Source organism: Rana temporaria, chromosome 3 (genome assembly GCF_905171775.1).
Source record: "Rana temporaria chromosome 3, aRanTem1.1, whole genome shotgun sequence".
NCBI lineage: Eukaryota > Metazoa > Chordata > Amphibia > Anura > Ranidae > Rana > Rana temporaria.
In genome coordinates, this window is record NC_053491.1 from 468,115,256 (window position 1) to 468,143,192 (window position 27,937).

At 46.4% G+C, this 27,937-nt stretch overlaps 1 protein-coding gene across 4 annotated transcripts; it reads right to left on the reverse strand.

The window, feature by feature from the left end:
- Positions 1-1,206: 1,206 nt before the first annotated feature.
- LOC120933611 (ceramide-1-phosphate transfer protein-like) lies at positions 1,207-27,370 on the reverse strand. Of its 4 annotated transcripts, none has more exons than XM_040346910.1 (4): positions 27,139-27,370; positions 18,329-18,405; positions 4,700-4,890; positions 1,207-1,837 (listed from the first exon to the last, which is right to left on the reverse strand). In XM_040346910.1, exons 1-4 carry the CDS (start codon positions 27,242-27,244, stop codon positions 1,312-1,314), a joined length of 900 nt encoding a protein of 299 aa, XP_040202844.1. In that variant the 5' UTR covers positions 27,245-27,370; the 3' UTR covers positions 1,207-1,311. The 4 variants fall into 4 exon arrangements, with proteins under 4 accessions (XP_040202844.1, XP_040202843.1, XP_040202842.1 ...); XM_040346909.1 differs by having other exon boundaries at positions 18,329-18,408; positions 27,139-27,369; XM_040346908.1 differs by having other exon boundaries at positions 18,323-18,405; positions 27,139-27,367.
- Between the last annotated feature and the right edge of the window lie 567 nt (positions 27,371-27,937).

Below are 27,937 nucleotides of genomic sequence, written 5' to 3' on the forward strand. Positions count from 1 at the left end.
GTAAATACCCAGACCCCTATATAAAGCCTGGTTAAGGATCTGGGCTCTTCCTCTAGGCACTGGCTCTATGGTAAAGCCACCGATGGAGGAGCAAATTTGAATTAGCATTATCTGCCCTTTATGTGCCAAGACTTCCTAGTGCAGTGATGGCGAGCCTCGGCACGGCACCCCAGATGTTTTGGAACTACACTCCCCATGATGCTCATGCACTCTGCAGTATAGTTGAGCATCATGGGAAAGGTAGTTCCAAAACATCCGGGGTGCCATGGTTTGCCATCACTGTCCGAGTGTGTGGTTAAAATTCTTCTTGTTCTGAATAAAAATATAAGAATGTGGTTGAAGATATTTGCAGGTAACACAACATATTTTGCTTTACCAGCAATGGCAATTTCACTTTAATTGACATTAAAACCCATTGTTGGCATCAACCCATCTTGTCTTCTTTTGGCCAGGAAGCCACATTGGATCAAAGAGGCCTTCTGATCCCATTGTAAAGAACACTTTTTTTGCCTCGTTGCTCCTGAGCCTGACCCAAGTTCTATACATGCTAGAGGACATTTATAGGTAGATTCAGTAAGAGTTAGGCCGACTTATCAGTAGATAAGTCGACCTAACTCAGAATCTACGCCGACCTATGTTTAAGCGTATGCTCAAACAGAGATACGCTTAAACATATCTAAGATAGGACGGCTTGCGCCGTCCTATCTTAGATTGCAATATTTTGGATGGCCGCTAGGTGGCGCTTCCATTGCGGTCGGCGTAGAATATGTAAATGAGGGGATACACCGATTCTCAAACGTACGCCCGGCCGACGCAGTACTTTTACGCCATTTGCGTAAGAGATAGGCCGCGTAAAGTTAGAGCTAGGCCCTAGTGGAATAGTAATGTTAAGTATGGCCGCCGTTCCCGCCGCAAAATTCTAAATTTTTACGTTGTTTGCGTAAGTCGTCTGCGAATCGGGATTTACGTCGTTTACGTCCACGTCAAAATCAATAGGCCCGTGCGGCTTACTTAGACGCAATGCGCAGTTTAAAAAAAACGTAAAAAACGTGAGGTCAAGCCTCATTGACATTAAACACGCCCCCCAACACATTTGAATTAGGCGCCCTTATGCCCGCCGATTTAGGCTACGCCGTCGTAACTTAGCAGGCAAGTACATTGAGAATCATGCACTTGCCTAGCTAACTTACGGCGGCGTAGCCTAAACACACTAAGCTACGCCGCCGTAACTGTAGGCACTTCTCTCTGAATCTACCTAATAGTAAGTAAAAAAAATATCTCAAGCCAAACATCTGTCCTTCAGAGTTGATTTCATGGTAAGTCCAACATGTTATTGATTGTATAGAGGTCTTGCGTGACGTTGTAGACTTTAACTATGGAATCCACGGTGGTCATGAGGACAAATTTTGCTTCTTTGTGGTCCTGGACACATACTAATTTGTACATCTCCTCCAGAGGAGGCATGGCCAAAAATGCCACTTCAGCGATCTGCCGGATGAACCAGCTGTGGTATCGGGACAAGGTCTTGTGGTAGGCATCAGCACACATTTCTGAAGTCTTGACCTGGTCAGGACTGGTGCCCACTTTGTAAAGAAAGACTTCCAGCCATTTAAGGGCTCTGTGCATGCGCAAGAGTGTCCGGCAGCCTGAGGGAACCTGATTGGAAGGCAGATATTTAAAGTTCACCACCTCGTTCTCCATTTCATATTTTATCATGGACTTGATTGTTTTGTAGCTTTTCCCATTTTTGCCATCTAGATACCCCTGGAGGATGTTGATTTTGGTTGTTGTTTCATGAGAAATGAAGGAGAATACAGAACCCATCGAATCCATGAACCTATGGTAAAAGTGGTAAATGTCAATGCGCAGACTCATAGCTCCTCCTGTCCTTGTCACCCTGCAGGAGGAAGACAGACTCATAGCCCCCTTCTGTCTTTATCGCTCTGCAGGAGGAGGCCAGACTCATAGCTCCCTTCTGTCTGTATCACCCTGCAGGAGGAGGCCAGACTCATAGCACCCTTCTGTCTGTATCACCCTGCAGGAGGTGGGACAGACTCATAGCTCCTTCTGTCTGTATTACCCTGCAGGAGGAGGACAGACTCATAGCTCCCTTCTGTCTGTATCACCCTGCAGGAGGAGGACAGACTCATAGCTCCCTTCTGTCTGTATCACCCTGCAGGAGGAGGACAGACTCATAGCCCCCTTCTGTCTGTATCACCCTGCAGGAGGAGGACAGACTCATAGCTCCCTTCTGTCTGTATCACCCTGCAGGAGGAGGACAGACTCATAGCCCCCTTCTGTCTGTATCACCCTGCAGGAGGAGGACAGACTCATAGCCCCTTCTGTCTGTATCACCCTGCAGGAGGACAGACTCATAGCTCCCTTCTGTCTGTATCACCCTGCAGGAGGAGGACAGACTCATAGCTCCCTTCTATCTGTATCACCCTGCAGGAGGAGGACAGACTAATAGCTCCCTTCTGTATGTATCACCCTGCAGGAGGAGGACAGACTCATAGCTCCCTTCTGTCTGTATCACCCTGCAGGAGGAGGACAGACTCATAGCCCCGTTCTGTCTGTATCACCCTGCAGGAGGAGGACAGACTCATAGCCCCCTTCTGTCTGTATCACCCCGCAGGAGGAGGACAGGCTCATAGCTCCCTTCTGTCTGTATCACCCTGCAGGAGGAGGACAGACTCATAGCCCCCTTCTGTCTGTATCACCCTGCAGGAGGACAGACTCATACCCCCTTCTGTCTGTATCACCCTGCAGGAGGAGGACAGGCTCATAGCTCCCTTCTGTCTGTATCACCCTGCAGGAGGAGGACAGACTCATAGCCCCCTTCTGTCTGTATCACCCTGCAGGAGGAGGACAGACTCATAGCTCCCTTCTGTCTGTATCACCCTGCAGGAGGAGGCCAGACTCATAGCCCCCTTCTGTATGTATCACCCTGCAGGAGGAGGCCAGACTCATAGCACCCTTCTGTCTGTATCACCCTGCAGGAGGTGGGACAGACTCATAGCTCCCTTCTGTCTGTATCACCCTGCAGGAGGACAGACTCATAGCTCCCTTCTGTCTGTATCACCCCGCAGGAGGAGGACAGACTCATAGCCCCCTTCTGTCTGTATCACCCTGCAGGAGGAGGACAGACTCATAGCTCCCTTCTGTCTGTATCACCCTGCAGGAGGACAGACTCATAGCTCCCTTCTGTCTGTATCACCCTGCAGGAGGAGGACAGACTCATACCCCCTTCTGTCTGTATCACCCTGCAGGAGGACAGACTCATAGCTCTCTTCTGTCTGTATCACCCTGCAGGAGGAGGACAGTCTCATAGCCCCCTTCTTTCTGTATCACCCTGCAGGAGGAGGACAGACTCATAGCTCCCTTCTGTCTGTATCACCCTGCAGGAGGAGGACAGACTCATAGCCCCCTTCTGTCTGTATCACCCTGCAGGAGGAGGACAGACTCATAGCTCCCTTCTGTCTGTATCACCCTGCAGGAGGAGGACAGACTCATAGCTCCCTTCTATCTGTATCACCCTGCAGGAGGAGGACAGACTCATAGCTCCCTTCTGTATGTATCACCCTGCAGGAGGAGGACAGACTCATAGCTCCCTTCTGTCTGTATCACCCTGCAGGAGGAGGACAGACTCATAGCCCCGTTCTGTCTGTATCACCCTGCAGGAGGTGGGACAGACTCATAGCTCCCTTCTGTCTGTATCACCCTGCAGGAGGACAGACTCATAGCTCCCTTCTGTCTGTATCACCCCGCAGGAGGAGGACAGACTCATAGCCCCCTTCTGTCTGTATCACCCTGCAGGAGGAGGACAGGCTCATAGCTCCCTTCTGTCTGTATCACCCTGCAGGAGGAGGACAGACTCATAGCCCCCTTCTGTCTGTATCACCCTGCAGGAGGACAGACTCATACCCCCTTCTGTCTGTATCACCCTGCAGGAGGAGGACAGGCTCATAGCTCCCTTCTGTCTGTATCACCCTGCAGGAGGAGGACAGACTCATAGCCCCCTTCTGTCTGTATCACCCTGCAGGAGGAGGACAGACTCATAGCTCCCTTCTGTCTGTATCACCCTGCAGGAGGAGGACAGACTCATACCCCCTTCTGTCTGTATCACCCTGCAGGAGGAGGACAGACTCATAGCCCCCTTCTGTCTGTATCACCCTGCAGGAGGACAGACTCATAGCTCCCTTCTGTCTGTATCACCCCGCAGGAGGAGGACAGGCTCATAGCTCCCTTCTGTCTGTATCTCCCTGCAGGAGGAGGACAGACTCATAGCCCCTTCTGTCTGTATCACCCTGCAGGAGGAGGACAGACTCATAGCTCCCTTCTGTCTGTATCACCCTGCATGAGGAGGACAGACTCATAGCTCCCTTCTGTCTGTATCACCCTGCAGGAGGAGGATAGACTTCTAGCCCCCTTCTGTCTGTATCACCCTGCAGGAGGAGAACAGACTCACAGCTCCCTTCTGTCTGTATCACCCTGCAGGAGGAGGACAGACTCATAGCTCCCTTCTGTCTGTATCACCCTGCAGGAGGAGGACAGACTCATAGCCCCCTTCTGTCTGTATTACCCTGCAGGAGGACAGACTCCTAGCTCCCTTCTGTCTGTATCACCCTGCAGGAGGACAGACTCATAGCCCCCTTCTGTCTGTATCACCCTGCAGGAGGAGGAATGATATGTAACTCACTTGATCAGTTCTCTCCATCCCGCTAAGTAGTGTTTCAGTAAGATCTCATTGTCGGTTGTCATACTGTCATGAAAGGATTGCAACATTTTTCCGATCTGGAAATTTTTCCCCTTGCAGTTCTTCTTAGAGCGTTCTATCACTCGCAGGTAGGACGACTCTTCCTTAAAGGACTCCACACCCTTTTCCTGCTCCTGTAAGAAGACAGAATTTGTGACAACCATTGAGTAATCTCACAATTACAAAATGTTCACGTATTGTAATTATCCACATGAAAAGCTCATCTGCGTTTTAGTAAAACTTTATCTTATCAGTTTGCTTTGAAACATGAGACACCAAGAAAAACTGTTAGGTCCAATGCGCTAAGCAATATGAATACACAGGGGTCGATTTACTAAAATGTAAGGTTTTCTGGCTGAGTTGTGCATGGTAGCCAATCAGCTTCTAATGTTAGCTTGTTCAATTAAGCTTTGACAATAAAACCTGGAAACTGATTGGCCCAGATTCACAAAGCACTTACGCCGACGTATAACAAGTTACACCGACGTGAGTGCAAATGTGCGCCGTCGTATCTGCGCGACAGACCCACAAACAGATATGCGCCTAAAACCAGGCTACACCCCCGCGACGTATCTTGCTTATGCCGGCGTAGGGTGGGCGCACATTTAGGCTGGGTGCATGGTGCCGCTCCCATTGATTAGCCATTCAAACATGCAAATGAGGGAAATACGGCGATTCACGAACCTGCGTGCGCCCGACGCAGGCTACGCGAGGTGCGCGTAAGTTGTACGTCGGCGTAAAGTTATTGCCCATAAAGGAGGTGTAACCCAGCAGCAGACATGCAAAGGTCTGCACCATGGAACACAAGCCGGCGTATTTTACGTTGGACGTGTGTCTGGCTGGGCGTAGGTTACGTTCACGCCGTACGCAGTGATCCGGCGTAGTTTAGGCAGTTGTTACGACGTGGTTGTGAGCAGGCGCAGGGGGATGCGTCCACGTCACGGCACATGCGCAGTTCGTGATACATATCTGTCTGGCGCTCGGACCATCATTTGCATGGGGTCACGCCTCCTTTGCGTGGGTCACGCCCACTTCCACCTACGCCGGCGTACGCCTTCGAATCCCACGCCACGCTGGAGCAGCGTTGGGAGCACTGGCTTGCTGAATGCATTGCTTGCCTCTCTGCGCTGCGTTAGCGTAGCGTACATTGGTTACGCTACGGCGGCGTAATGTGTGCCCACACTCTGTGAATCTGGGCCATTGTTTTTTTGCAGAGCTCTCCAGTTTTAGTAAATCAACCCCAAAGTATTTTTTTTTCTAAGCAGATAACAACCTCCTCAGCTTACTTTCCTCACTCTGGAGACCTTTGCGAAAATATTTAGCCACTTCACGCCCCGGCCTATAGCAAAATGACAGCCGGGCGGGGGTTCGGTTATCCAGACTGAACGTCATATGACGTCCAGCAGGATAACAGCCACCACGCGCCCATGGGGGTGCGCATTACGCCGATCGGTGGTGCAGCGTGTCAGTCTGACACCCTGCTACACCGATCTTGGTAAAGAGCCTCCGATTGTAATTCAGATGCCCGGCACCCGAAAATGGGCCGGGCACCTGAATAGAGGGTGTCAGCAGGGACCATAGATTCATGCATTGCATGAATCTATCTATCTATGGTGATTAGAGCGGTGCAGGAGAGGGGGGCGGCGTTACTGCGCCCTTAATGAATGCACCGCCACTGTTGGGAATGCAATGCATTCACTTAGCAGGTCTGTGGCTTGGTTCAGGATGGCCTTTAGGCCTAGGATGGAGGGATAGCCTGTGTGTGGAACCACCTAAGAAACTGATTGGAAACAACTGGAAAGATGGCTGGTTGCAATTGTACTGTGTATTAATAGAGTGTTCTGCACTGTGATTATAAATCATGAAGAAGATGTATTGCTGTGTGTTCCGGAGTTGATGCAGTAAATCATTAAAAATCTATTGGACAGGACATACTTTATTGCAAGTAACATGCCCTAGGCCGGGAATATGTGAAGCGATGGGCCTCAGACCAGGAGAATAAGTAACACAAGATGGCAAAGCATGTCCAATACAGGTCAAATGAACGTCTGAAGTATAATTTCATAACATTTTGGCAGAATGAGGAAGGTTAGAGAGGTCAAGCTACCAAATATGGAGGGCAGTGGCATCAGGAGGGGGGGGGGGGGCGGGAGCCCTGATTGGGTCCCTGAAAAGCCCAGAGTTTCGGCCGTTTATAAAACAATTATTAGCCCGAGTCCCCTGAGAGAGTGCGGCGCTGCACTGAGCATGTGCGGGGAATCGATCCGAGCAGCAAGCAGAAACATGGGCGGCGGCGCCTAACTCCCAAGTCTATTGGACGTCACACGGTCCTGCAATTAATCCCGGCATTGGAACAGTGAGATGTCCATCATAGGCGCTGCCATGTCCTGGACCCGGCAGCGCCTATGATGGACATCACACTGGTCCAATGAATGCCAGGATAGTGGGACGCGTGACATCATTATACAGTGGGGCAAAAAGGTATTTAGTCAGCCACCAATTGTGCAAGTTCTCCCACTTAAAAATATGAGAGAGGCCTGTAATTGTCACCATAGGTATACCTCAACTATGAGAGACACAATGTGGAAACAAATCCAATCACATTGTCTGATTTGGAAAGAATTTATTTGCAAATTATGGTGGAAAATAAGTATTTGGTCTCCTCTACAAACAAGCAAGATTTCTGTCCCTCACAGACCTGTATCTTCTTCTTTAAGAGGCTCCTCTGTCCTCCACTCATTACCTGTATAGTCTTCTTTAACCAGTTCCCTACCGAGCCATAGTAATATGACGTCGGCAGGAACTGTCACTCCCTCAGAGTCGACGTCATATGACGTCCTTTGCATTGCGGCCGCTAGGGGGCGTGCGCGTGCCGCCCGCGGCATCGCTCGCGACCCGGTGCGCGTGCCCGGCGGCCGCGATGTCCACCGGGCACCCGCGATTGCCGGTGTGTTGTCACATTCGGCTCCCCATTACAGATTGCTCCGGAAGTGACGTTTCGTCACCGCCATCTTTCTACGCCCCACACAGAGGCGTCCCTAGGGGGGGGCCAGAGGGGGCCCTGACCCCCCCAACATCATGCTGTGCCCCACCATGTGCCCCCCCAAAAAAATTTTTTTTTTTTTTTTTTTTGCAATTTTTGTATTTTGCTCCCCGAGAGGGAGAGCGTCCCCAGTCAGCTCTGCGGGGGATTCCTCCCCCTCTCTGTGCTCGCCGACACTGCATAATGCGAGCGCTCACACAACCAGATATTCTAGCCTGGGCCGTGTTTAAGTGTGTGCACTGCAGACTGCAGTACACTGTAATCACTGAACTACATTATCTCCATCCCTTCTCTCCCCCCCATCTGTCTCCCTCCCCCTCTCCTGTTCTTTCAAAACATTCACAATTTACTTTCACTTTCACTTAGGCAGATAATATACGGTGCAAATTTCTTTCCTGCATCCACAAATTGCAGGAAAGAAACTTGCATGATTCCCCCATCAACAGACAGTGGTGACGGGAATATCCCTCCTGCCCAGCAATTATATTCTCCCGACAAACAGTGATTATCACCAGTGGCTATACAGCAACCACTAGTGATAATTATAAGAGAATCTGCTCATTAATGGTTCAAATCTCAGCCAGTTTCTGCTGAACCAGCTGAGATTTAAACTGTCTATGGCTGGTCTTAGCTCTTAGGCAGCCCATACATTGATTAGCACCAGGGATGGACTGGCCATTGGGACTACTGGGAGTTTCCCGGTGGGCTGATGGCTCAGTGGGCCGGCTTCAGTGATAGCGGACCGCCACCTCCCTCTGCTCCTCTGTCTCTCCCTTCCCACAGCACTCACCTCCTCTCCCTCCCCACAGCGCTCACCTGGGGGGGACAAAGAAGCAGGGGGAGGACCAGAGGAGCATGGGGGAGGGGACAGACAGCTGACTCAACAGCTATGGCCTGGGAGTTTCTCACTTCTTTCTAATCTTGTCCCATAAGGGGGGGCACCAAACTGATTCTTTGCCCCGGGTGAAATAATGTCTAGCTTCCCCACTGGTCTGCCTATAAGAGTACCAGTACCAGCCATTCTACTCTAATAAAGTAGAACGGCTAGTGGCTAGTGAAGGGGAGAGGGGGCTTGGATGGCCGGGGGGGGGGGGGGGGCGGGAGTTGTTGGCCGCCATGGGAGAGACCTGTCAAAGTGGGCCAGTCTGGATGAAGTCCAGGGCCAAATTTTTGCCCCAGTCCAGCCCTGATTAGCACTGTGGAGTGTCGGCTTCCTGGCGTGATCGGGCATGTGGGATTTTAAACACACCCGAGCCCATCTCTATTGGTTGTAGACAGTTGAGCTCCCTGCAGGTTGCTTAGCAGCAGTGGACCCTTCTCTGACATGCTGATCGGGATGCAATCCAGGTGATGCTCTTAGTCAAATCCTAGTCATAAATATCAGTGATTTTATTGATCAAAGCCCACAGTTTACAGGCATAGAGCCCACATGGCTGCTGATCATACGGTTGATTATATTTATGTGGTTGTACTCTTGATGCTAATAAATAATGTGTTTATTAGATCTGACTGGGAGTGTATTCCTCCTCCTCCAGTTTTCCCCTTAAAAAGAGGAATCTCCCTTCCGGGTCTGTCATTCTATCTGTTAGAACAAACCGTGTCCCCTTCGCTATTCCGATTGCTATCCCTCTAGCTCTTTTTTAAATGGTATCTCCATAGTACCATCTGGGGAAGTCGGGGGAGTATATCTTTGTGTTTGACCCCAATGTAAGATGGGTTTCTTGTAGAAAGGCAATGTCTGTCCTATACCTTTTCAACTCCTTTAATATCTTATGTCTCTTAGTTGGACTATTAAGGCCTTTTACGTTATAGGACAGACATTTAATCACTGGCATCCTTGTTTTCCTTTCTTCGAATTATGCTCTCTTCTGATTGTTTTGGTGAGATAGGGTTTCTTCCCTCCCTCATTCCCATCCCTCCCCTCCCTCCCCTCCCTCCCGCCCTCCCCCTCCAACCCATCCCTCCCTCCTTCCCATCTCCTCCCCCCTCCCTCAAGGAGGAGGAATACACTCTTGTAAATATATATGCCCCAAATACCTCCCCGATGAAATATCTGTTGGGAATACTAGGGAAATTAAAAGATTTTAGGGGGGGAAAGTTATTATTGGGAGGTGACTTAAACTTTTGTATGGACCCGAAAGTAGATAAAACTCATCAGACATCAGATACCCAAGACATACAACTAAAAAAGGTTAAGGAAAGCCTATATAGAAATCAATTAGTGGATACATGGAGGATCTTTAACCCAAGCCAACGAGATTATACGTTTTTTTCCCCGGTCCATGGTAGTTATTCTCGGATCGACCACATACTGGTAGACCATAGAATGCTAGAAATGGTGGTCGAGACAAGAATAGAAACCATGACGATTTCGGATCACGCTCCCATTAGCATATCCATAAATATCTCTGGGAATCAAAAGCCCTATCAAAACTGGAGACTTAATGAGGAGCTAATAATCAAAGAGAAAAGTTTCCTGAGGGTTAAAAAAGAATTAGAAGAGTACTTTAAAACAAATGAGATAGATGGAATCTCTAAAGCAATACTATGGGACGCCCATAAGGCGGTGATTAGAGGGGTCTTGATATCTGAAGGAGCAAGGAAGAAGAAAGAAGAGAGTAGTAAAAGGGAAAAACTTATAGGGGAGATTTTTAATCTTGAACAAAAACATAAGAAAATGGGAAAGCAACAAGACTTATATCTAAACTTAGTAAACAAGCGAAATGAGCTTAAAGAACTCTTAGATCAAGATACAAAAAGGGAATTTAACTCAATAGCAAGGGAAAGATACAGGTGGGGAAATAAAACAAGCAAACACCTTGCTCGGATGGTACAAAAAAAGAAATCTAGGAATTATATAGACAAAATTAAAAACGAAAAAGGTAAGGTCTTACATACAACAAAAGATATTGCAGAAACATTCAGAATATACTATGAAAAACTATATTCGGTAGAACAAAAGAACTGGCAAAAAGGGGAGAAAGAAAACAAGATTACAACATTTTTAAAAGAAGCAGGAATATCAAAAATTGATCAAACGGAGGCAGAAGGGATGGATAGGCCTATCACAGAAAATGAAATTAAACTAGCATTAACAAGTTCAGATGCAGGAAAAAGCCCGGGCCCGGACGGCTTCACAGTGATGTATTACAAAAAATACAAGGAGATCCTTCTCCCAAAATTATGCCAGTACTTTAATGGCCTCGGAAGAGAGTATAAATTAAGTAAAGAAGCATCAGAGGCAACCATCACCGTTATTCCAAAGGAAGGTAAAGACACAGGAAGCTGTTCAGGGTACCGGCCGATATCTCTGCTGAACACAGATATAAAATTGTACGCAAAGGTATTGGCCGGAAGAGTTAGACAGGAAATGACAAAACTGGTACACCCGGACCAAACGGGCTTTGTTCAGGGTCGAGAGGGTAGAGACAATGGAGTAAAAACACTCTTGTTGCTCCAGAGAATGAAGGCAGTAGGGTCCCCAGGTTTACTTCTGTCGATCGACACAGAAAAAGCGTTCGACAGAGTAGACTGGGGACTTATGCTGCTGACTCTGAGGGGCATGGGGTTTGGACAGAGAATGATAGACTGGATTGCAGCCCTTTATTTGTCTCTCACGGCCAGAATAAAGATAAATGGCAGTCTATCTCAAACTTTCTCAATGAAAAACGGTACAAGGCAGGGGTGCCCTTTGTCGCCACTCCTGTTTGTGCTCTCTTTGGAGCCGTTGTTGGCCAGGATCCGTAACTGCAAAGAAATAAAAGGGGTTAAAATAGGAGAGGAGGAATACAAACTTTCTGCCTTTGCAGACGACGTCCTCTTCTATTTGGACAAACCCAAAACATCAATTTCAAGCCTATTAAATCTATGTAGAGACTACGGGGAAATTTCGAACTTTAAAATAAACCTCACCAAAACGGAGATTATGAGTATAAATATAAGTAAATTGGAAGAGCAATTCTTGAAAGTGAAGTACCAGTTCGCCTGGGTCAAAGAACTCAAATATCTAGGGATACTGTTAGCAAATTCTATAAAAAAAATGTATAAGATAAATTTCATTCCCCTATTAAATGAAATTAAGACAGAAACAAAAAGAGTGGAAAATAGAGCAATATCATGGATAGGACGAATCAATTATTGCAAAATGGTTATCTTACCTAAAATATTATATAAATTTCAGATGATTCCCATAGCCCTCCCGAGAACACTATTTACCGCACTAAAAAAAATAATTATGAATTATATATGGAGAAATAAGAAACATAGGATATCACTCCAGACCCTAAAACAACCAAAAAAAAGGGAGGCTTAGCGGTACCGGATGTTAAAGGATACTATGACGCAGTGGTAATGACAAGGGTGGTGGAGTGGGCCAGAGCCAACAAAGAAAAAAGGTGGGTTAGTTTAGAAAATGAGTTAGCACAGACGAGGTTGGACAAGATAATATGGAATCCTCCCCAATTTAGAACACTAGATAAAAACGCACATGAAATAACAAAAAATGCACTTAAAATATGGGATAATGTCTATAAAAAAATTGAGAAGGAATATAATTCACCCTTCATAGCACTAAAAAATAACGATTATTTTGCACCAGGTAAAACACAAGTCGGGGGGAATTGGATCAAACAGGACACTGCACAATTAAGGGATATAATGAGGGAGGGTCACATAATAACACTACCCGAGTTAAAAGCTAAAAAGAATTTAATGGAAATTAATGAATGGAGGTACCAGCAGCTTAAACATTTTATCCAGGATCTACCAGGTCCATTGAGAGCGGGAGACCAGTTAACAGATCTAGAAAAAATATGCTTCACGGAAAGAGCTAAAGGAATTACCTCAAAGCTATATAGGATTCTATTGAAGATGGATGAGCAGAACATACCTCCATTCATTAAAAAATGGGAAAGGGAACTGGGAACACAACGGGATAGGGGCACAATAGATAAAATATTGGCTTTGACACACTCCTCTGCGGTAGATAGTCGTACGGCGGAGATGTGTTTTAAATGCATATCCGGATGGTACATGACCCCGGACAAGCTAAAAAAATTCAAAGAAGAACAGACAGGAGAGTGCTGGAGGGGATGTGGATCACCAGGAAATATGGCACACCTTTGGTGGGGATGTACCAAGGTTAAGAGGTATTGGAAAAAAGATCAAGATGGACCCATGGGTCATCCTATTCCATGGGGGGGAGGAAGGTATAAAAAGTTACAGGAAAACGCTTGTACCGCATCTACTCAATGCCGCTAAGAGACTTATTCCAAGGAGGTGGCAAGAAGTGTAGTGCCCCTTAATTTGGGAGTGGATAGATGTGGTTGAAGAAACTTACAGAATGGAAGAATTGAAAGAGGGCATAGAGGGTAACAACATCTTACAAATCACGAAATGGGATAAATGGAGGACTTTCAAGAAATCGTGGAGTTATGCAGAAAAATTAAGGGTAGATACTTAAAAGATACACTAGAAGGAAATTAGAGAGAACTAGAGATATAGGAGATTGTTTAGGGTGAGATAGGGGGGATGGGGGGGGAAGGATAAGGGGGGGATAAAATGAAATTGTATTCCTTTTGTGCCTCTGAAGCATGAGGAGTGACATTTAATAAATAACAATAATATATATTCATATATATAATAAAAAAAATGAAGAAAAATAAAAATTTTCACACAAGAAGAAGCGACACTTATGATGCAAAACCAACATAGAGATGCAATGGGCTGGCACGCAGAACATGAGCATATAATGTACACTCTATGAGGTGGAGTCTGAGGTGAAAAAAAAAAAAAAAAAAGATCTGACTGGGAGCATTACCTGGATCACATGCCGATCAGCATGTCAACAGAGAAGGTTATACAGCATTACTGCTGCTAGGTGACCAGCTGGGGGCTCGGCTCTCTATAACCAATAGTGCCAGCCTTCCCATGCATGCACCCATAATGTCACCAGCACTAGGTCCTAATAGACTGCCGCCGCTGCCAAGGAGACAGACGCCAGACCAGCTCTGTAAATAGCAGGGACAGGACAGCTTTGGATCCCCACTGTGGCAGAACACCAGGGCCCGGTGGCAAGACAACCTTTGCAAACCTGAGAGTTCTCCCACTGCTTTGGACCCTTATATTTTCTTGGTGTGCTGGTGACATATATCTCTTGTTTTCTGCCACCCTGGGGGCCCCAGTATAGTAGGAAGGGAGCTCACTGCAGAACATGTGAAAGGGCCCATAGTGGGATCGTAGTAAAGGGCCCCAGGATATATATATATATATATATATATATATATATATAATTGCATTTTATAGTTGGCCCCCCTACTTTTGTCCCTGTCCCCCCATGTGCCCCCCCTAAATATGAAAGCTGGAGACGCCACTGGCCCCACACCATTGCACAGTAATGATAGAGTGAGAAGGGGGCAAGCGGACATCTTCTTACACCCACCGGAGTTTTAGATTTCACAGTTATTTTCCACACAAACGGAGCTTATATGCTTAATTACAGTATTTGGAAATCCGACGGACTGTTTACGTTACATTTTTAAAGCAGCAGCAAACCTGCTGACCTTACATGCTAGCTAATGTGACAGAACACCTCTGATTTAAGGTATACCTATGATGACAATTACAGGCATCTCTCATCTGTTTAAGTCAGAGAACTTGCACAATTGGTGGCTGACTAAATACTCTTTTGCCCCACTATGGGCACGCACGGCCGGCCCGGACCCCTAAAGTGGGAGACACACTGCATCTGCGCACAGCCACAGCAGGTGGAAAAGCACTTGCTTGCACTGCAGCTACACACGAGTCCTGAGGACCAATCTGACCCCCGAGTGACATAGCAGGTCCAGCCTTCTGAAGCCTGCAGGATGGACGTCCCACTGGGCCAATGCCGGGACTGCGGGACGTGTGACGTCAATCATAGGCGCTACAGGCTCCAGAGGGCGGGAATTACAATGCAGCCGCTCGGGGCTCGAGCGGCTCTCCTCTCCTGTCATGGCTCTGGCTGTCTGGAGTCACCAGTGGAGTGCCTGATGCAGTGCTGTCTAGTCTACTCTACTCTGATGGGCGCACCGCACACTACGGATGAGCTGCAGGAGGACTCAGAGGTCACGCCACCTGAAGTTTGGTCAGGTAGGTCACTCAGTGTGTGTCAGTGTATGTCAGGTAGGTCAGTGTATGTCAGGTAGGTCAGTCACACTGTAGGTCAGTGTATGTCAGGTCAGTGTGCATCAGGTAGGTCAGTGTATGTCAGGTAGGTCAGTGTGCATCAGGTAGGTCAGTGCATGTCAGGTAGGTAACAATGAGATAGGATGGCAATTATGCTGGAGAATAGATTTTGGGTTCACATACACTTTAAGGCCTTTTGCACAAGGGGCCATCCATCTGCAGAACGTCCCTGCCAGCAGGGCCATCTTAATGCAAGGGCCCTCCTGGGCACTGCCCAGGGGCCCCAGGTACATGGGGGCCCCCACAATAACCTTGCATTATATCATACTTGCCAACTCTCCCGGATTTGCTGGGACAGTCATGCTTTTTTACTAAACTGTCCCGATATGGTCGTATTTTGGGAAGTGTCCCAGAACCTATAATGTGCCCTCCTGACCTCCCCTGTACTGTGCCCTTTATGTTGACTAGTCTTTGATTTATGGAATGTTTTCCTTTTGTAAAATCGATTTTATTGAAAGTACCAATGAATATACAGTAAAACCTTGGTTTGAGAGTAACTTGGTTTGAGAGCGTTTTGCAAGACAGGCAAAATGTTTTAAGAAATTTTGCCTTGATATACAAGCGATGTCTTGATATAAGAGTAGCGTCATGTCACAACCGAGTATAAAAAAGAGAGAAGAGCCTCTAAGTGTAGCAATATGGTTACATTTAATGAAGGTACAACATTTAGCAACTTATTGCTACACTTAGAGGCGCCTCTCTTCTCTTTTATACCCTGTAAAAAAAATGCTTTGATATACAAGTGCTTTGGATTACAAGCATGTTTCTGGAATGAATTATGCTCGCAAACCAAGGTTTTACTGTATGTTTATTTCTATCAACTCTTTATACTTTATTTCTTGAAACTAGGGCCCAGATTCACAAAGCACTTACCCCCACGTATAACAAGTTACGCCGACGTAAGTGCAAATGTGCGCCGTCGTATCTGTGCGCCAGACCCACAAACAGACATGCGCCTAAAACCAGGCTACACCCCGCCGACGTAGCTTGCTCACGCCGGCGTAGGGTGGGCGCACATTTAGGCTGGGTGCATGGTGCCGCATCCATTGATTAGCCATTCAAATATGCAAATGAGGGAAATACGGCGATTCACGAACGTGCGTGTGCCCGGCGCATTCTACGGGAGATGCGCGTAAGTTTTACGTCCGGCGTAAAGTTATTCCCCATAACGGAGGTGTAACCCGGCAACAGTCATGCACAGGTCTGCACCAGGGAACACAAGCTGGCGTATTGTGCGTAGGACGTGTGTCTGGCTGGGCGTACGTTATGTTCAAGGGGTACGCAGTGATCCGGCGTAGCTTAGGCAGTTTTGCTGGCGTGGTTGTGAGCAGGCGCATGGGAATGCGTCCATGTGCAGTTCGTGATACGTACCTGTCTGGCACTCGGCCCATCATTTGCATGGGGTCACGCCTCATTTGCATGGGTTCACGCCCACTTACACCTACGCCGACGTGCGCCTTCGAAACCCACGCCACTCTGGCGCAGCGCTGGGAGCACTGGCTTGCTGAATTCACTGCTTGCCTCTCTGCGCTGCGTTGGCGTAGCGTACATTGGTTACTCTACGCCGGCGTAATGTGCGCCTTGCTCTTTGTGAATCTGGGCCCTTGTGCATATATTGGGGCAAGCTGGAAGGGGCCCCAGTGCATTACTTTGCCCAGGGGCCCATGATGCTATTAAGACAGCCCTGCCTGCCAGCCATTTTTTTTTCATCCAGGAATGACAGGTGCAGCATTCAGCCATGTTACAGGCAGCCTATCAAAGTCTATTTATGACAGATTATGGCTGGATGGGGCTGAACGCTGTACCAAGACGTACCAGAATTTTTCATGCAGGTTTTTACCTTCCAGAGCTTCATGCAGTACAGTATTCAACCCTGTCCATTCATAGTCTGCCATAGACTTTGACAGGATGCTTGGGCACGCTAAAACACCAGGCGGAACCGGGGCTTTTTTCAGGTGGAACTTGGGGGAAATCAGTTCCACCACCTCTGGCTCAGACCCTGTGGTTCCTGCTCACCACAATCACTTGTAAACACAGAAGTCCGGTTTCTGTGTTTACAAGTGACAGCTCTGCACTCTGTGTGTAACCCTCCTGAACTCTGCACTCTGTATGTAATGCAATCCTGGTATTTAATGCCCCTTTAAGACCCTTCTACTGTTTGTGAAATCTGACTGACCACACCCACTAGTTGATGTGATTTGGAGGGTGTGTGTAGGGGGAGGGGTTTTGGGGGGTCGTGGTTGAGTTCCAGCACCTATTGTTAGAGAAAAAAAGCCCTGGGAGGAACACATTGCAGATGGGCGGCCCTGTATGCCAGGGGCCTAGTCCCTTTACAGCAAAACTCAGCAGGCTGGGAACAGCACAATGAGCCAATCAGTTGTGCTGCAGAGCAAGGTGCATGCTGATACGAGGGGTGAGCAGAGTGACGGAGAGATGAGCTTATCAGTCTGCTGCTTCTCCTTTCACTGTCCAGTCACAGGTTGGGGGAGGGACAAGACCTGTAAGTGTTATTGAATTGCAGCAGAGAAAAATCAGGCCTCCTGCCTTGCCAGACCGGGCTGTGCTGTGTGGCAGAGCTGTGTAAAGCTCAGAACCGGGTTGGCAAAAACACTTATCATTTGGCAGATAAGACATAAATGTATTTAGTCGTTTAATATTTTAGCAGTAAGAAATCAGCCAAAAAATGGAGGACTAAAAGGGAAATGAAGGCACAAATACTCAATAAATAGTAAAGTAAATATAAGCCTTAGACTTTTCTTCTGTTTTCTCTTTTTTTGCAGAAAAAAACAATTACAGCGAAACCTCGGATCGCGAGTAACATGGTTAACGAGCGTTTCGCAATACAAGCATTTTTTTTTTAAAATCCTGACTCGGTTTGCGAGTGTTATCTTGCAAAGCGAGCAGGATTCAAGCCAATGCTGTGTGCAATACCTCATTTGGCCAGAGGTGCGGGGGCGCTGGAGCCAAGCAGAGCTGATCAGAGCCAATCGGAGCCGTTCGGAAATACTTGGAAAAACATGGAAATACTCAGTTCACGAGCCTTTCCAGGGTTTTCTGAGTTCAGCCGAGCTGTCTCTGAGTGTTTCCGATGCTCTCTGGTGCCCCCCACCTCTGGCCACATGCGGTATTGCATGCCATAGAAGTCAATCCGGAACAAATTATTTTCAATACCATTGACTTCTATGGGGAAACTTGCTTTGATATGCAAGTGCTTTGGATTACGAGGATTCTCCTGGAATGGATTATGCTTGTAATCCAAGGTTCCACTGTAGTGAGTGTAAACCCTAAGGGAGGCTCACCCGTACTTCCTCCATAGCGATGACGTCATTCTCAGCCTTGACACACGGTTTCCCATCCTCATTGCACTCAGAAAGGGGAGTATCTGCTGTACAGGAAGACAAAGAAAAAACAAACAAATAGTTGGCACCATTGGTTGAAAAGCAAAAGTGTAGGAAATGATACTGAGACCCCTGGGTGAGGTTATAGGGGGCTCAGATGGTGACATACGCGCCTAATCTTGACCTGGTCTGAACGTTCATGGCCATGTCTAAGCTGGCCCAAAACTGCGCACATTTTGTTGTTTTCGAAACAGTTTTCAACTTCATATACTGGCTCATGTGTAAGGTAAGGTCTACAGGATTGGATATATCAGTTTGTAAATGGATAGAAAACTGGCTGAAAGACAGAATTCAGAGAGTCGTGGTTAATGATTCTTACTCTGAATGGTCCAAGGTTATCATTGGTGTACCCCAAGGTTCAGTGCTGGGACCCTTACTTTTTACTATCTTTATAAATGATATTTATATAAAATGTCTGTCTTTGCAGATGACACCAAGCTATGCAGTGGAATAACATCCTTGCAGGATGTCTCCAATTTACAAGCCGACCTCAATGCTCTGTCTGATTGGGTGACTATGTGGCAGATGAGATTTAGGCCCCATGCACACAAGACGCTGCTAAACTCGAGTTCAGAGGCATTTGGGCATTTTTTTCAACTGCCCCTGAACACATTTAATGTTATCCTATGTGTCCATGCACACGAACACGTTTTTTGGCGTTTCAAAGCAGTTGGGTTTAGGGCCGTTTTTCCAAACCCAAAATTTTGGGTTCAGAAGCTTTCAGCTTTTGCGTTTTAGACGCAAATCGCGGCAAAACACGGCACAAATAGTTTGATTCTGAGCTTGGGGAGGGTCTACAGTGTTTTGGGGATAAACGCTGACAGCCGCAAATTGGGGTAAAACGCCGCAAATCGCGGCAAAACGCCGCGCAATTCGCGGCAAAAACGGGCGTTTTAAATGCCGGTTTTTGCCTTTGAAAAGCTGAGATTAGAGGCGTTTGTAATAGCGTCTCGTGTGCATGGGGCCTAAATGTTTATAAATGTAAAGTTATGCACTTGGGGGCTAAGAATATGCATCATACATACTAGGGGGAGTACAACTGGGGGGAATCCGTAGTGGAGAAGGATCTGGGGTTTTAGTTGATCATAAGCTCAATAATAACATGCAATGCCAAGCTGCGGTTTCCAAAGCGAGCAAAGTCCTTTCTTGTATAAGAGAGGTATGGACTCCAGAGAGAGAGAGCGAGATCATTTTGCCCCCCTGTACAAATCATTAGTAAGACCTTAGTAAGAGATTAGTAAGATATGAGGAAAGATTAGAAGAACTAAATGTATTCACGCTTAAGAAGAGGAGAATAAGGGGGGATATGATCAACATGTACAAATATATAAGGGGTCCATATAGTGAACTTGGTGTTGAGTTATTCACTTTACAGTCAACACAAAGAACATGGGGGCACTCTTTACATCTAGAAGAAAAGAGATTTCATCTCCAAACATGGAAAGGTTTCTTCAAAGTAAGAGCTGTGAAAATGTGGAATAGACTCCCTCCAGAGCTGGTTCTGGCCAGATCAGTAGATTACTTTAACCACTCTGGCGGTTTTCCCGAGTCTGGCTCGGGGTGGAAATCCAATACCATAAGCGGTATCCCCAAGCCAGACTTGGGATTGCATCACAGTGTTCAGGCGGAGTTTACTTACCTTGTCCCCTGGATCCTGCGATGTCTCCGAGCTGTGTGATCGAGCTGTCTCCTCGCTCAATTCACACAGTGCCGAGTGCCGCCGAGCTCCGTTCCCTGCAACGTTACGACGCACGGGGCGGAGATCGGCGCCAAATTAAAAAAAATAAAAACACAGTACACATACAGTATACTGTAATCTTACAGATTACAGTACTGTATGAAATAAATACACACCCCCTTTGTCCCTAAAGGTCTGCCCAGTGTCCTGCATGCAGTTTTATATTATAAAAAATGTTCTTTCTGCCTGGAAACTGGAGATTGTCCATAGCAACCAAAAAGTGTCCCTTTATGTCAAACGTTGTTAGACCAGCTAGAAAACAGCGATAATAAATTAGAATCACTTGAAGAACTGAGCGATATCGTTTTGTGGGGAAATTCGTCATCAAACACTGAAAGTAATAATTTTTATTATTATTATATTATTTGTTATAATTATTTATATTTATTTATTATATTATAATTTAGGATTTTGTGTTTCAAATTTTATTATACCTGAGATGTCTGCTAGACTCTTGTTTGGACAGATTTAAGTGAGTTATTTCTAAGAATTACAGGCCTACAGTATAAAACGCCAAATTTTCATGCAAAATAATGGTACCGCTTTCAGCACCAAAAATCTGAAAGAATCATACCGCCAGGGAGGTTAAGAAAGGCCTGGATTCTTTCCTAAATGCACACAATATAACTGAGTACTGACATTTATAGGTAAAGTTGACCTGGGGAAAATCCGATTGCCTCTCGGGGGATCAGGAAGGAATTTTTTCCCCTGCTGTAGCAAATTGGATCATGCTCTGCTGGGGTTTTTTGCCTTCCTCTGGATAAACTGTGGGTATAGAATTGGGTATATGGGATTTTATGATATGATTATTATTATTATTTTTTTTTTTTTTTTTATGGCTGAACTGGATGGACTAACTATGTAACTATGTGATGGAGGTAAAAAAAAAAAGAAATGGCCATCCCTCTTTCCCATATAAAAAACTAGTTAGATTCACCTTTTTCTTGGTTTGCCATGTACCAGATGTGCTCAGGGTTTGGAGCTCACCACTTGCACCAACTTTCCAGGAATGGACTCAATAATGAGGTTATTTATGGCTAACACACTCAAGTCAATGACATCTGGGCACCATGAATTGAGACAAATTTTGGAACCTATAGTCCAAATTCCAATATATTACCATATATTAATGTTACAGGACAGATATGACTTTCTTCTCAGGTGCCCATATAGGACTCCCATGTGAAATGATGCACTCCCTTTTCCCTCTACTTGCCTACCCATCTCGTATTGCCTCTCTTACTCCTCACCCCTAACACCATGATGCTTCCATCTCCGTGCAGGAACTGCTCATCCCTCAAGGGATTTGGTAGTGCCGTATGATTCAGGATCGGCTTTCTAGGTTACCTTCTTGACTTGGTCTAGGGGTGACTTCTGTGAGTGTGAATAAAGAGCAAGTGTCCAGCTTTATTCCAAGGCCCAAACTGGCCAACATCAACAGGGCACACGACAGGAAAAAGGCTAATGAGTGTAGAGGAACTTTAGTATCAGGCCTTTGGATGTTAGGAGAGAGCAAGCCTGCTCTCAGCAATGATGCAGATCAATTCGTCACCACCCCAATCAGGGTGGGTAAAGTGCCCCCAGACAGGCAGTTATCTCAGGCCTGGCAACCGGAGCGCCACTTGCAAAAAATCACTGGGATGATACAGGCCTCTGCCACAGGCTGGACAATTTAGGATTTAGAAAAGTCAGTTTGAGTAGATCCTCCCAGTTAGTTCAATCAATGTCACCCACTGGCAGCTTGAGCATACCTGTCATACGGTGCGGCGACTGGATCCCCGGTGGTTTGTCTTGGCCTTCCGGACAACCTCTGGTTTTAGGTTCTCCCTATCCAATTCCCACCGCACAGCTCCTAGCTTGGGATCCTTTCAGCAACAGTTTGGGACCCAGCAAGCCGCTGGGGTCCCTCTCTGGGTACCCTGAAGGTGGGTACCGCACCTGGAACTCGGGCCCCGCAAGAACAACCCGCCACAGATATATCCCCCCCTCCCAGCATGCCCAACAAGGGAAAAACCCCCCTGATTGGCTGCTGAAAGGAGGTGGATCCCCCAGAACCCCTCTAGTGCCAACTGCCGCCCAGGGGTGTCAACGCACCCCTGGCGCGCAGACTGACCTACAGGACAGATTCTGGAATTGGCAGCAGCCTAAATTTCCATAATTCGTGGATGGGAGTGATTAAGCCTCCCATTCCCCACTAATTTTAGCGTAGCGCCCGTACTGAAAGTAGGGGAGGCGCTACACAAATATATATTTGGGTTATGCTTCAGTATCAGGGTCCTTTTATGTGTAATGCTTCAATGTTCTTTCACTACTAATGTATATAGTGGAATCAGTCTGTTTGACATCAAAGATTATCATTATTATTATTATTATTATTGTTATTCAGGATTTATATAGCGCCAACAGTTTATGCAGTACTTTACAATATAAAAAAGGGAGAAAATACCGTTATAATACAATATATTACAAGAGGATTAGAGGGCCCTGCTCAGAAGAGCTTACAATATAATTGATTGGGGAAGGTGGCACAAAAGGTAGTAACTGTGGGGAATGAGCTGATGGAAGTGGTAAAAGATTAGTTGGAGGCTTGATAGGCTTCCCTGAAGAGATGAGTTTTCAGGGATCGCCTGAAGGTAGCCAGAGTAGGGGATAGCTGGACAGATTGAGGTAGCGAGTTTCAGAAGATGGGAGAGGCTCTGGAGAAATCCTGGAGACGAGCATAGGAGGAGGAGACGAGTAGGCTTGAGAGTAGTGGGTCTTGGGAGGACCGGAAAGGACAGTTTGGGATATGTTTGGAGACAAGATTGGTGATGTAGTTGCGAATGGCTTTGTATGTTGTGGTTAGTATTTTGAATTGAATTTGCTGGGCGATCGGGAGCCAGTGTAGGGATTGGAGGAGAGGGTTGGCAGACACTGAGCGGTTAGTAAGGTGGACAAGTCTGACAGCAGCATTCATGATAGATTGAAGAGGGGATAGCCTATGGAGAGACATGCCAATGAGAAGGGAGTTGCAATAGTCGAGGTGAGAGATAACAAGGGAGTGAATGAGGAGCTTGGTGGTTTCATTTGATAAAAAGGGGTGAATTTTAGAGATGTTACGGAGGTGAAGTCTACAAACTTTTGACAGTGATTGGACTGGAGGCTAAAATGACAAGTCAGAGTCTAGAAATACACAGAGTACCCTGGCGTGAGGGGAGGGACTGATGGTTGATGGGGCACCATACCTCCCACTAATACCAATGCTGGGGCACTATTTCTTCCACTGACACAACTGAGGGGGCACTATTCCACCCCCCCACTAGGGCCACCGTTCTTTCCACTGACATCCATGATGGGACAATATCCCTCTGACAATGATGCAGCACTATTTCCCATTCTATCAAAATTCTACCCTTTACATCTCTCCCGACCCCCCTCCCAGTGCTGGAGTTTATGTTGGTCTAGCGAATCACTATCCCATGTGCTATGGTACTGTAAATCTCTTTGTTCCAATTAGAATCAAGTATTCTAATTCCTAAGCCCCACACCCCAACTTGCTCTTCAACTAACTAGAAAAAGACCAATTATCAATTATCAATTTGGACTGATCCTGTGAACATAGCTTTACAGAGCTGGGTCTGTGTTCAGTGGCGCTGTAGCAAGGTCCCGTCCCCCTAAACCGGCGTGATAGTAGCTTAAATCAGTGTTCTGCCTATCACACGAGCCGGTCTAGAGGGGCGGGACCTTGCTACAGTGCCACCGAACACAGACCCGGGCTCTGTATTGATGATGGGCACAGTGAGGTTACATTTATGGGTATAGTGAGCAGTATTTATGGGCACAGTGAGCAGTATTTATGGGCACAGTGAGGCTACATTTATCGGCACAGTGTGGCTACATTTATGGGCACAGTGAGCTACATTTATGGGCACAGTGAGCTACATTTATGGGCGCAGTGAGCTGCATTTATGGGCACAGTAAGGCTATATTTATGGGCACAGTGAGCTGCATTTATGGGCACAGTGAGCTGTATTTATGGGCACAGTGAGGCTACATTTATGGGCACAGTGAGCTGCATTTATGGGCACAGTGAGGCTACATTTATGGGCACAGTGAGCTGCATTTTTGGGCACAGTGAGCTACATTTATGGGCACAGTGAGGCTGCATTGATGGACACAGTGAGGCTGCAAGGATGGACACAGTGAGGCTGCATTTGATGGGCACAGTGTGGCTGCAATGATGGGCACTGTAAAGCTGCATTTGATGGGTACTGTGAGGCTTGCACTATTGAGCCCTGACGAGGCTGCACTGATGGGTACTGATATGCTTTATGTTAATATTGTTAAAGTTGTTATTAATATTTATTTTTGGAACTTCATTCTGCATAAAACATTTAACAATGTAATTTCATGAAATAATTTAAGAGGGCGTGTTTAGGGGCAGGGCAGGGGAGGGGTTGGGTGGGGCAACTGGTGGCGAGTAAATATTAGGGCCTGGCTAGTGACTTGAAATTTTGAGCCCTGTGTGTATATATATATATATATATATATATATATATATATTACTGTATTTATTGGCGTATAACACTCACTTTTTTACCCTGAAAATAGAGGGTAAACTGTGCCTGCGTGTTATATGCAGGGGGCTGTGGAAAGTTTTTTTCCTGAAACTTCCCTCTTAAAGTTAGGGTGCGTGTTATACGCCTGTGCGTGATATACGCCAATAAATACGGGTATATATTTTTTTATTATAGAAAAAAATCATTCAAAATCAATTCCAAAGTTTGTTCAAAAGAGCAAACAATGATATATATTCACAATTTACCACATGATAGTAAACAATATTGCAAAAAATACATAGAGCTTATATACTGTAAATGCCTGTAGGCTCAACATGTTTCGCAATAGAGCTTCTTCAGGAGCGATGAGCCATATATTGGCTATGAAGAAATATATAAAAAAAGAAAAAAAACAATGAATAAAACATTTTACATAACTGTCAAAATTAAACAGAAAAGTGTTGATTGACCATATATGTATAACCACATATGTTCAAAAACTAGGATACATACAGCATCCAAAATAGTTACATTTCCTGTCAGTTCATGGAAAAGTTCAGTTTCATTGTTTGCTCTTCTGAACAGACTTTTGAATTGATTTTAAATATTTTTTTTCTATAATAAACTAATTTTATACAAATTATTGTTCTCCATGTGGCACCATTAAAATCCCATTCTTCCCAATCTTTTTACATTTCCACGCGGGATGAGGGTGCCTTTTGATCTCTTGAAATAGTGCAAATACCGTATTTATCGGCGTATAACGCACACCCCAAACTTAGGAAGGTAGTTTAGGGAAAAAAGTAGTTTAAGGGGGAAAAAAAACCTTAAATTTTTGTCCATCGGCGGCCTTGTTCGGCGTCCGTCTGAGGCTTCCTTGCGCGGGGTCCGTCTAGCCTTGTGGGTGTCCGTCTGCCTTGCGCGGGGTCCGTCCAGGTGTCCGTCTGCGGCTTCCTCGGTGTGCAGTACACTCGGCTCGGCTCTAGGCTGCGGCGCTCGGCTCCTCTCGGCTTGTCTCAGCTCCTCTCGCGTGGCTGCGGGCGGAGCTGAGTGTGGCCAAGCCTAGCCGAGTGCGCAGTACACTCGGCTTGGCTCGGTCTATTTCGGCGGCGCCCGGGAACAGCAGTATCGGCGTATATCGCGCACCCACGATTTTCCCCTGATTTTAAGGGGGAAAAAGTGAGCGGTATACGCCGATAAATACAGTATTCAAATTACTATTACCTATCAAAGTTCATCCCTTTAACCACTTCCCGATGGCCGTACGACTATATACGGCCGCAGGGTGGTTCTACTTCTCTGGGGCGCCGTGTTTTCACGTCTGCCCCTTTCCGCGTTCCTGAGCGTTCCTGAGCGCGCAGCGGGGAACTTCTGTGCTGGCCGTGTCCCTTGGACACAGCCAATCACAGATCGCCGTGAACGGCCAATCGGAGTGGCCGTTTGCTAGGCGATCTGTGTGGCCAATGAGAGATGATCTCATATGTTTACATATGAGATCATCTCTCATTCCCGGCTCTCGCAGACAGCGGTGCTGTCAGGGAGAGAGGAGACCGATCTGTGTCTCTTGTACATAGAGACACAGATCGGTCACCCCCCTCCCCCCACAGTTAGAACACTATATAGGGAATACATTTAACCCCTTCCTCACCCCCTAGTGTTAACCCCTTCCCTGCCAGTCACATTTATACAGTAATTAGTGCATATTTATAGCACTGATCGCTGTATAAATGTGAATGGTGCCAAAAATGTGTCAAAAGTGTCCGATGTGTCCACCGTAATGTCGCAGGCGCAATAAAAATCGCAGATCGCCGCCATTACTAGTAAAAAAAAAAATAATAAAAAATAACAATTCTGTCCCTTATTTTGTAGGCGCTATAACTTTTGCGCAAACCAGTCGCTTATTGCGATTTTTTTTTTTTTTTTTTACTAAAAATATGTAGAATACGTATCGGCCTAGACTGAGGATAAAAATATTTATTATAGCAACAAAATATTTGTGGGAAAAAAAGGACGTAAATTTTGTTTGGGAGCCACGTCGCACGACCACGCAATTGTCAGTTAAAGCGACGCAGTGCTGAATCGCAAAAAGTCCTCTGGGCAGGAAGGGGGTTTAAGTGCCCAGTAAGGAAGTGGTTAAATAAGCAAAACCAAACCCTGGACTGATTATTGAGCCTGTGAAGAGAGTGTGAACATTCCTGTTGCCTGGCTGTGCGGGGGGGGGGGGACCTAAAAATCCAGCGGCCCTATTGGCGGTTAGCGCTACGAAAATGTTTTGCCTCTACATACACTTTAACATTCACTCGGGCCTTTTTTTTTTAAGGTCAGGGTGGATATTTACTGAATCGGATGGTCACCAAAAGCTGTTTTTCTTCTTGAAAAAAATGTTGACAATCGTTCTTTGAATCATTCCTGAATCTTACAATAAAATAAAGGTTACTTACGAAGCCGGTTGATGCTGATGTAGAGGAAGACGAATATCAGCAGCAGCGGGAGGGCGAGGCGAATGATTTTGTGGCAACCCATGTGTGTAGGGGGCGAATTTAACATGGTGAGCTCCAGGGCTATGGGTTCTCCATACCGAGAAAGCCGTTGTTTCCTGATTCTGTGACAATCACTTGTGTCTTTCACAATGCAGTTGACGCTGATAAGGATTCAACCTTTACCCCTCCGATCGGCAGGGTCAGCCCTAGTGGGAAGAGATATATAAATGACATTGATTTGTTCAGTGAAGTACAACTCATCACTTATCTTGGCTCTTCCCATGGACTCTGCCACTCGATTGGGGGCCACCTGCGTACTCCAAGTAGCTCTGATTTTACACTTTTCCCAAATATACACACTCATGCCTAGACTGTATGTTTTGTTCCAGTTAAAACTCTCCTACTGCTGGCCGGGCACACCAAGCAACTTGGTAAATATAACCTCTTACCTCTGAGAGCCAGGCCAGCAAAAATATTACTTTGACTACATTTAGCCTGTCTGCAATTGCACTGTAACGGCAGACAGTGGCAGCTGGTGCTCAAAGTTTTTGGGGGCACAAACAAATGTGCCCATCAAGCGCAGCCTCCATGCCATCAAATGCAGCCACTGTGCCCATCAATGGCAGCCATTGTGCCCATCAAACGCAGCCATTGTGCCCATCAAACATAGCCACTGTGCCATCAGATGCAGCCACGTGCCCATCAATTGCAGCCACTGTTCCCATCAAACGCAGTCACCGTGCCCATCAATTGCAGCCAC

Bases quoted from the DNA above. Each gene is read 5' to 3' on its own strand.
- LOC120933611 (XM_040346907.1), bottom strand. From the start codon at position 27,244: ATGTTAAATTCGCCCCCTACACACATGGGTTGCCACAAAATCATTCGC. The intron at 18,409-27,138 runs GTAAGTAACCTT...CTTCCTGTACAG, and splicing joins CATCAGCATCAACCGGCTTC to CAGATACTCCCCTTTCTGAG. The intron at 4,891-18,322 runs GTGAGCCTCCCT...GTCTTCTTACAG, and splicing joins TCGCTATGGAGGAAGTACGG to GAGCAGGAAAAGGGTGTGGA.